This window comes from Poecilia formosa, unplaced genomic scaffold (assembly GCF_000485575.1).
Source record: "Poecilia formosa unplaced genomic scaffold, Poecilia_formosa-5.1.2 Scaffold953, whole genome shotgun sequence".
Lineage (NCBI taxonomy): Eukaryota > Metazoa > Chordata > Actinopteri > Cyprinodontiformes > Poeciliidae > Poecilia > Poecilia formosa.
This window is the reverse complement of record NW_006800892.1, coordinates 45,644-56,315: the sequence shown is the minus strand read 5'-3', so window position 1 is coordinate 56,315 and position 10,672 is coordinate 45,644. Positions and strand designations below refer to the sequence as shown.

Sequence of the window (10,672 nt, the reverse complement as noted above, 5' to 3'; positions counted from 1 at the left end):
TATTCAAACTTTACCGAGATAAGTAAACATTAAAAATATTAACTCTTAGTGTTTATACTTTTAGAATCTAAATGAGACAGAAGATCAGCTGATTTACCTTTAAGTTGTGACTGAAATTTGAATCCTGTGGGGGAGAAACAGGTTTAAGGCTTTTATTGAGACAGAATGACACGACTTTCACATTAAACGGTTGATGGACTAAGATTAGCATTTTTATAACAGTATAATAATCACCCAGTTTAAGAAAGAAAACTAGCCGGTGCAGCTGGTAGAGATGTTGCCTCACAGTAAGAAGGTCTTAGGTTTGATTCCCAGCCCAGGGGCTTTCTCCTTGAGTTTGCATGTTCTCTTGCTCAAAACATTTCTCCCCACTAGGGAGAAAATGTATTTAATCTGCATGAAGAACAAACACCAAGTTTTAATTTAATTTAGAAAGAAAATCTGTTTGTCTCGTTAGTTTTCAACAACCAGACACAGGAAAAGTTTTTCCTAAACTTTCTATAAACAGAAGGACCTCAAACAGATTAAAACTCATATTTGATCAAATTAAACAGATTTATCTGATCTGTTGAGATTTTAAGTCCAAACGTCTTCAAAAGTCACAGATATCTGGATTAAATCAATGAGATTAGACTAAATATTATTTTTTTTTCTCATTAATTCATCCAGCATTTCAACATTTTTGTTATTCAAGAAGGAAACAGGAATGAAAATAATTTGTTGTAGATTAAAATCACTTTGATTCCACTGATTTATTGACCAGTTCAGATACATTCACATTTATTACTGATGCTATTGTCTTATTTAACAGGCAAATTTACTGAACTGAACTGAAATCTAAACAAACATAAAACCAAACTACTACATACTTACTTATCTGGTTGGATTGTTTTCATTGTTTGTCAGAGTTTGTAGAGCTGCGTCCTGCTACAGGATTATCCATGTGACAAAAGTGAACAAATGACTACTAACCGTTTTCTGATCTGTAGTTTCAGTTCCTGAGGCTTTTGCTCTCAGTTCCTTGAATAACCAATGTGACCTAAACTCACCACCACTTCCCTCTTCTCTCCTCTGTCATGTTGATCAGAGTTTGTTTAACATCTTAAGGAGAAATCTGAGTTTTATCTCATTTTTAGAAATTCTCTGATCATTGAAAACTGAATCTGGATTCTGATTAGAATCAGTTTGATTCACTTCAGTTCAATAAAATCTATTCCAGAGGTTTATAGAGCTAGAGTCAGTAGATCAGCTGCTATAAACCAGATGTTTGCTCTAGTTGTTGTTTCATTTAACAGTTTTCTTTCTGACAGAGATCAGCTGATCTGTTGATCTTCAGAGAAATCAGTTTTTTGCTTCATTGAACTGAAGGAGTTCAGTCAGGATCTCAGCTGTTTGTCTCCAATCAGGAAGATTCACTTTCACTTCAGATCCTCCATCTTTTCACATGTTTGATGTTCAAAGAGCTTTATTGTGTCTGTTTGTTACAGAAAACCACAGTTTTCTCTCATTTCCAAAAATTAAAATCAATAATTCACTTTTTATGTTGATTAACATAAAAAGTAAACTGTTCACACATTTAGTGAATCTATAGATCTATAGATCTATAGATCTATAGATCTATCTTCAGTGACAACCAGAGTTAAATCCTCCATATATGTGACGAACTTCTCTCTCTGACATTATAACCAGGAAATGTTAAAACTTTGGTATTTCTATTTTATGCTGAAAGTAATAAAACCAAAAAAACAACTAAGAAATAATTTTATCTGACTTCTGATTCTACAGTAAAGGGCCGGTGAGTCTCCATCCTGCAGATGAAACAAGTTGAGAGGTTTTGGGAGAGATAGCAAACTTCCCCTAATGTTTTCACCACACGATGAAAACAACATGAAGCGCCGACTCACCTCTTACAGACCTAGGAATAGATGTGGAACTGATTTACCACTTTCTCTTCCTCTTCTTAGAGTTTCTGCAGCTTTACAAAAAAAGGTAATTCCACAAAAGCAGAATCTTCATGTGATGCTCTCATGTCCTTAATCACTGCAGCCCAAAGTTACTCAGCAGCAACTCAAGTTCAGTTTTGTCACTACATTTCCCAGCATGCCTTTGGTTCATTTTCAACAATTTAACAATGAAACACTGAGATCTGGAGAGTTTCTCTCAATATATTCAGTGCAGAACTCAGAAACAGATTAAATTGATAGAAAATCATAAAATAATCATCAGCTTCACATGATTTATTATAAACAGTCTGAATTCACAACATCAAGAATCTCATTTAGATCCTAAATCTTAGAAGCTGAAGTTCTGTCTGCAGCGTTTCTATGATGAAAACTGTCCAGATCCTTTCAGAAAGTGAAACATTTATTTTCTTCACATCCAGTTCCTCCAGTTTCAGTCAGAGAGACTGAACTGGAGGAACTGGGAGGATTTATTTAAACTAAATGAACCAACAGAGTTTAAAGATCAAAGTGAATCCATCCAGGTTCTGGGACAAAGAGACTCTGAGGTCCAGATGTTCTAGAAACTCTCTTCCTCTCTGTACCGATTCTGGTTCTGAATGTGGTTCTGGTGGAGATCAGAGGAGGAATCAGACCAGAACCTGGTTCTATCAGACTGTTGGACTGTAGAAAACACAGATCCATCCATCTGTTTCTGTCTTTCCTTCCTTCAGTCTCTCCAGTCAGGACTTCATACCAGTTTGGTTTCATGTTATTGTTGATCTGCTGCCACTGAAACCAGGATTCAATCTTCACATCACAACTAATCAGAGAAAGTTTTTATTATTTCCTTCTAGAGGTTTGATGAACTCAGTCCAGATAATATTCACACAGACAAAAACTGGGATCTGCTGGGAATTGTAGCATTTTAATAATCAACAGTTTGGATCAGTTCCTAAGTTTTAGGATTCAAAATGTTTTGCAGAGAGAGAAAGAGAAGAGAAAAGAGAAGAGAAGAGAAGAGAAGAGAAGGAGAAGAGAAGAAAAGAGAAGAGAAGGAGAAGAGAAGAAAAAGAGAAGAGAAGGAGAAGAGAAGAAAAAGAGAAGAAAAAGAGAAGAGAAGAGAAGAGAAGAGAAGAGAAGAGAAGAGAAGAGAAAGAGAAGAGAAGAAAAGAGAAGAGAAGGAGAAGAGAAGAAAAAGAGAAGAGAAGGAGAAGAGAAGAAAAAGAGAAGAAAAAGAGAAGAGAAAGAGAAGAGAAGAGAAGAGAAGAGAAGAGAAGAGAAGAGAAGAGAAGAGCTCAGGAAAAGATCCTTAATGTTGTGAATTTAGACTGTTAATTATTAATGATGTTATGTTGGTGATTATTCTGCTCTGATTTTCTATGAACTGAATCTATTTAGAGAAACTCTGAAAAGCTCCAGAGTTTCTATCACAACACTGATTTCTTAGATTTTATCTTCCTGCAGCCGATCAATAACTCAGACAGGCTCTTATTTACTAATACTAAATAAATCTTCTATAAATTACATTAGTTAAGTTAATAAAACTTCAGCTTCTGCACTTTACAATACTTTATTTATCCCAAAAGACAAATTCAGCTCAGCAGCTCAATGAAACACATTCCTGCACACTACAATGGTATAAAACAACAACCAATCACAGAAAAATACATTTGACTCTCACAATGTCTGAACAATTAACAGGTTAATCAGAGCAGGGTGTTCAAATCTCTTCCTCTGTCGTTCACCTTTAAACATCTGTCAGGATTTGAGAGTCAGATGAGAAACAACCAGATTTTTCTTAAATAACATGGCCTGTAAAATACACCTGACTTTATAACAGAGGTTTTATTTTTATCTTTTATTTTTATCATACTCTGACCCGTTTTAATTGTGATAGTTAACCTTCCGAGGTTACCTGAACGCATCATGAGGAAGGAGCGGTAACTTTTTGCACAGCAGCTGTGCAGAAAGTTCACTGGTACCAGAAGGTCCAAGAGAATCATTAAAACAATGAGCACGGCCGTCAAAAAGGTTTAGAGTTCAAAGTAAAAGATGCATAATGGATCAAAACAAGCTAATACATAAATAAAATAGATAGTCAGCAAAAAAAAGTGGAATAATTATCAAGGTCTTGAGTGTTGATTCAAAAATACTTCAGCGTTTGAGCAGATCTACAGCTTTAAAGTCATTTATCACATTAAAAATAATCTGGATTATTAGTAAAACCACACAGTAAACAGACAAGAGCCACAGATAACACATAACATTACAGACATTAAAATTAATTGCAAATTAAGAAAAACAGAGTTTCCAATGGGACTGTGTGAATCCTGAATCTCTGAAGTTAAGAAGTGGAAATCCATTAGTAGATTGGTTTATATTAATCCATAAGTCCTAAAAGAATCAAGTGTTTGTTTTAGGCGTAACTTGCTGAAGGATTACATCAGCGCTTTAATTTAACCCTCCTGTTATGTTGCAAGTCAAATTGACCTGTTTTAAACTTTATTTTTATTATTTTTTAAATAGTTGGAAGTATCTTTTCTGCATTAAACGTTTTTTATTTGTCTTAATAAGTGCACTACATATAAACTGAGAATGGTTCATTTTACACATTTGCACCAACCGAGGGTATTACATAGAAACTGTTTGGGTCAATTTGACTCTGCAGTCAAGTTGAAGGGTGAAAAGGTAAAACAATTTCCAATTCTATACGTTTCCTTGCAGCTATGAACCATATTTCACCACACACACACAAATACATGCACATTTCTCACTATTCTCTTTACTTCACTAGGAAGCTGTGCAGGTGTTCATACAACTTTTGATGGGAACCTTTTCTGTTCCCAAACTCCACCAACACTGAATGACTCTCAGCAGAAGTGGAGGGAAACACAAATACTCTCTGCATGACTCATTTGTCTTGATTTAAATCAGTGGGTCAAACAACAGTATATGTGTCTCAAGTTCAATTATAAAGATCACCCATTGAAAAAGAATTCAAAATTTCACTTAAAATTTTTCAAAATATCAATTTCTATGATAATTATTGTTTTTGGTGTGTAGGTTTAAATTGTCATTAATGATCCTTTACTTCTCACACTATAGCATAATTAAACACTCCACGCGTCAAACTGACCAAGAAACATTATTGCTGCACCTCAAAATGAACATAACAGGAGGGTTAAGCCACATTTTACAGAAACTGGATAAGAAATCTCCAATGGGGGCTACAACCATTTCTTGTGATAGATTCCTGCTCATCCTGCATTGGAGCAGCTGGTTTTGTGGACATGACCTAATGTGTAGTAATGATCTGCATGTGCATGTCGCTAGCTGTAGCAGCCAGTGGCCAATGTCCACTAATATTGATGGTCACTCTACTCCCCAAATGTCCCAACCAGACCCAAAAAAGTCCCACTGAAAATCAACAAGAGCAGAGATTCAGATCCAAGGGTCTAGATGCTGGAAGTTGGTATGGATGAGGAGGATCGGGGAGCTGATGCACTCAGTTACTGGAAAAACGTTTTGTGCCAAGAATAAGACCAAAGCTTACATGTGAATGTCAGACAGTCTTATTAGGACTTGTCCTGCTGAGGCTTGTCAGATTAATTGTACCTTAAATACTTGTAATTTCGCTTGGTGATGAAATTAACAAAGGAACTTTTCAGTCATTCTAATTTTGTCATGACTTGTAGGTAGTGAGGTAAACGCAGTTGACCCAGGTAGAGGTGAGCGAATGATGATGTTTAATGAAAAATCACACAATGTACAGTCCAGGCAGCAGTAGCAAAGATTCTCATTTTGGTAGCAACTGGATTAAGACATGAGACACAACAAACGACAGCCGAGACAAGGTGGGATTAAATACACAAGGAGGATAATCAGGGGACATGAGGGACAGCTGGGAACAATCAAGGGGTAGACAGGACAAAACTGAACACAGAAACCTAAATAAACACAGAAAAAAACAAATCCTCACAAATTTATGGAATAAGTCTGTATATTGGATCAATGCTTGCCTACAGTTGAAAACAGTTTCACAATTCAGAAATACATTTTGTGAAGAATTATCACATATTTGCCAAAGCTGTTAAAAAATATAATCAACATGAGATTCTGTAACAATCAAAATGTTATTAATTTCAAAAACAGGATAAATACCTTCAGTGTGAACCAAATGAATCCTTGTCAGTGTTAACTTTGAACTTGTGATTCTGACTCCACAGCTGACCCTGAGTTGGCATAAATTTGTGTCCTGCTGATGAGAGATATATCAATATTCAATTAATTCTTCAATTCATATCAGTTACACCAGCATCACTGACATTAGTTCAGGTTATGCAGGGGCAGCTGCAGAAACACAGGAGAGAAATATATTAAATGAAATAAGGCCTGTATCATTTAGCATCTTTAATATTTGCTATGTTAAAGACACGACTATGCGTAACTCAGCAGAGCACAAATTTATGCTGCCAATTGAGGGTCAGCTGTGGACTCTGGATGAAATAATTGAAAAATATAAAGTTTGCCAAGACTGAAAATAACTTTTCAGTCCTTTTCAACAAAGGACTGAAAAGTTCCTGTGTTAGTAATTCCTTCACCAAGTGATCAATTAGATTAATTAGATCTAATTAATTAGTTTTAACATATTTATATTTTTGCTATAAAGATACTATTAATCTGACCATCTTCATCAGGACATCATTTATTGAATAAGCCTGCTTAAATTCTGGCCTCATTCTTGGCACAGAGAAAGAAAAGGCCTTCCAGTAACTGTGGGTGCATCGGCGCGCCACCAACTTCAAACACAAAGTTACAATCATGCTTTGTGACTCATTAGTTTTCTATTTGCAGTCAGTCATGCTTTACAAAATTGCAAGGTGTCAGGAAAACAGTTTTGTGATGTAAACGTCCAAATGGAGTAGTTGTGAAAAATAAAAGAGTTTTTACTGCTGTCTCTGTTAATTTGAAGCCTTCTTTGAAATGTCTAATAACAGCTTTGATAACAGATGAGTTGTTCTTATAATCTGTTGTTGAAAGGAGCTTGTTTGACTTATATAAATATTTTTTATTAGACAAAATTTGATCAAAGTCTCATCATCACATTTTATTAAATAAGTCGAAACTGAGAGACCAGGTAGGGACTGGTACCAAAACAAATCAGAACAGAGTAAACAGAAAGGTTTCAAAAACATTACATTATTGGTTACAGTACTTTGTAAATGATATTTAATCCATTTTATTAGCACTATAATTATTGTTATATGGAAGCCATACAAGAAAAAAAATATCTCCATTAAAATATATATCAATTCAGATTTCATAAAAATTTATTTGTCTCATTAGTTTAACTTTGTGAAATTATTCAGCTCAGATTTAATCTTCTAGTCACAAACTGGAAGTTCTTGGTTTATTTCTCTACATGTTTCAACTGATCAGATATTTGTTGATTGTCCAGATAATCACACAAATGCAGCTTTCATGAAGACAGGAATGTTTTTTTCAGTGGCAAAAGGTCAGGGATAAAAGATGACCTTGATCCGATACACAGTGAAACTGTTTGTGTGGACAGACTGTCTCTGTTAAATCCTTTAGTTCTCCACCAGAGGGCGCTGTGAGGTTAAAACTTTAGGTTCTGGACTAAAATAAATAATATGTGAAATAATGAGATGTGGGCTGCACAGTGGCGCAGTTGAGAAACTTGTATTACTACATTGCAATACAAGTTTCTCACTTATATTTTTGATATACATAAAACCAACCTTGTAAACATTTTGTAAATATTAAAGGGCCTTGAAATGCATGGTTTTTAACCAGGGGCTACACATATTTAAAAATCATGAATGTAAACATAAATAATTTATTTAAAAAAATAATCTTTGGTCTCACTAACAATCAGCTGATCCAGCATTTAGACACAATAACTGATCAATGGGTCTGTCTGACTCCAGAAACATTTTAGAAATTATTAAAATCATCATTATTACAGTACATTTTACAGAATGAAACAATCATGACCTTTTTGTTGTGCAAAATGACTGTCAACCAAACTCAAGTGAACAAACCCTTTATCTGTATTATGTGTTTCAACTACATTTGTCAAATGATGAGTTTTCTTCTTCGGTCTATTGTTCCTAAACCAAATAATCAATATTATAATTAGAACCATCAGAGCTGCTATCAGTCCCAGAGTCATGAAGATGATGATGATGATCCATCTTCCTCTCTCTGGTTCTGGAGTCAAAGTTGGGATCTGAGTTTGGATCTGATCAGCAGCTGCTGGAGAGAAATCAGAAATATTTATTAGTATTTATTAGAAACTGAGATCCAGGAGGATTCATGATGAAGATGAAGATGATGGTTCATCAACACAGGAATCAGGATTTTAACTTTGAGTGGAAAAAATTATTTCTTCTCACCAGTAACGTTGAGTCGACATCTTCCAGAGTTGAATCCATCTTCAGTTTTCACATCACACAGATACAGACCAGAGTCTTCAGTCCTCAGTCTGGACACATGGAGTCTGATTCGTCCTTCTCTGAGGACGTCTTTGTCACTCTGGACTCGTCCTGAAAACTGATCATCCTGAGAATCTGGAAACTCAACTCCATCATGGACATGATAGAGAACAAAGACTCCATGATCCGTGTTCGCTTCACAGTAGATAAACAGATTCTTCCAGTTTCCCTGAGTCCTGGTGGTGAAGGTCCACTCCAGAGTGATGCTGTGGTTCTCCTCTGCCTCATAGCTGCTCTGGGTCACATTCACTACAAATGTTGCTGCTGAGGAGACAGAGAGGGAAAGAGAGGAGCAGACACACTGAGAACTGGAACATGGGAGTCTTTCAGCTCCATCTAGAGAGCTTTCTGTCACAAAGACAAGATGGAGACTGACCACAGAGACATGAGCTGAGGATGAGGAGCAGCAGGGAGATCATCTTCATCCTGACAGAGGAAGAGGAGGAGGAGAGGCAGCAGAACGTCAGGAACAACATCACCCATTACAAGGAACATCTGCTGCTACAGCTTTAATATATTGATTTAATTATTCAACAACATTTACAGACAATAAAGTGAAGGACAGTTTTCTAGTGGTTTTCTGAACATTTTCTCATCTTTAGTCTTTGAGCTCATCTGGCTTGAAAAAAAAATCAAGATGAATAAACATCAGTGAAGTGATGAAAAACATCAGGAAAGATGTTTGATCAGCTGGTTCATAAACTTTCTGTTGTATTTCATCAGCATGGTGGAAAGGTTGAGTTTAATACAAAACAGAGAAAAGATTCATTTTTTAAAACGGATCATTACTGCCACCTCGTGGTGTTAAAGAAACACAGCAGCAGTAAAACTACAGGGGTCTCATGGGCACAAGAAATGTGAGGCGTCATATTTTATGCAAAAGTCGGCATGTATAAAAATTAACTTAAATTTGGGTAAATATACGCACACTTTTTCCCTGGCGTGAAAATGCGCTGCAGCCACGCAAACTTTTTCTGTGGACAATATCAAACTACAAAGCGTCAAAACTCATCTAAATATACTGAAGTCTGACGACATTCGGTTATTTAGACCAGGAAGCATCAAACCCGGTGTTTTTTATGATTTTAATATTTTATTGTTTAAACGTAAACGATGAAACTGAACCGCATTTGTCCTCAGGCAAGAAGCTAACACGCACACAAAATAAAGAAAATAAAAATAAAAGTATGTGAAAACCTCACTAGAATGTAAATAGTACTTTTCCTCAGTTTTTGTCTCATAAAGATGTAACGCATTGGTCAAAAGCATCTGTGGGGTAATTTAATTCTCACTGAAAAAGAATCAAACAGGTTTTATTATTTTTAAGGTGATCAAGGTGTGTATATAATCACACATACATAAGTAGCTGCGCAAAGGTGAGCCGTGTAAATGTGGACCTTTGGCTCTGATGGAGAACATTGCCAATAGAAGGACTCAGAGCGAGCGATTGATCAGATTATATTGATCTGCTGGGAAATATTGATGATGGTTTATTAGCGTTTATATTAGTCCAGACTGATCATCCTGTATCTCTGAGCGAAACTTAAAGAAGGAGCCGTGCCTGTACCCGGTGCAGCTGCAGTCATCCTTTATGAATTCGCCTTTATGGACAGAAATCATCTCTAATCTGTAAATGTACAATTTATGCACATGACGCATAACATCAGTTTTAAACACTGGCTCTCTGTAAATCAGAGAACAGACTTTAAATAATGTTGTTTGTGTAAGATGATTTATTTTTCCTTTTCAATTAATATGGTTTCATGTGAGATTGGACATTTGCTGGGGATGTTCCATGGATGAGTGGGGGCGTTGTGCATTTGGGAGGATATGTTTCTTTCTTCTTCGAGGGTTTTCTTCTTATGAGAGGCTGAGACGTTAGCCTGTTCGGTTACACTGTTGAATGAAAGTTTGCACAGCTAAGCTATTCACTCTCAGTGTCTGCTCTTCCTCTACCCGCGACCTCCTATTTAATGGTGACACAGATTTAGATCGATACTCAGCAGGGGCGGAGCTGGGGGCCGGGCCGGATGGGGGCCCGGGAGGGAAGAATGGTTTCAAGTCGCTTAAATGTCTGATTATAGACAGAGAAAGTGCGCCCTCGCCTGTTGAGAAAGGTGTATTTAATGTTAAAGCTACCTTCCCCAATCGAATATATACTAGTCACCACCAATGGCTGTTTCACTCATGGTTTAGTCGAAATGCTTCCTG

The 10,672-nt window shown here is 36.2% G+C and overlaps 1 protein-coding gene and 1 long non-coding RNA gene across 13 annotated transcripts in view; both read right to left on the bottom strand.

The window, feature by feature from the left end:
* Positions 1–10,672, bottom strand: part of LOC103132194 (uncharacterized) — a 35,486-nt gene that overhangs the window by 12,363 nt on the left and 12,451 nt on the right. For 2 of the 12 annotated variants that reach the window (XM_007543956.2, XM_007543957.2), the window contains exons 1-2: positions 8,838–8,952; positions 8,363–8,725 (exon numbers count right to left, since the gene is read on the bottom strand). The exons of 3 other annotated variants lie outside the window; for them this stretch is intronic. In XM_007543956.2, the coding sequence (XP_007544018.1) occupies positions 8,363–8,725; positions 8,838–8,937 (463 nt within the window). In that variant the 5' untranslated portion in view covers positions 8,938–8,952. Of the gene's footprint in view, positions 1–7,269; positions 8,223–8,362; positions 8,726–8,837; positions 8,953–10,672 lie in introns of those variants that run through there. 7 more of the 12 variants (XM_007543955.2, XM_007543953.2, XM_007543954.2 and 4 more) reach the window with 7 other exon arrangements.
* On the bottom strand, positions 97–957 carry LOC103132193 (uncharacterized). Its single transcript, XR_475514.2, has 3 exons — positions 874–957; positions 235–393; positions 97–124 (listed from the first exon to the last, which is right to left on the bottom strand). It is a non-coding gene; the product is annotated as an uncharacterized LOC103132193 (long non-coding RNA).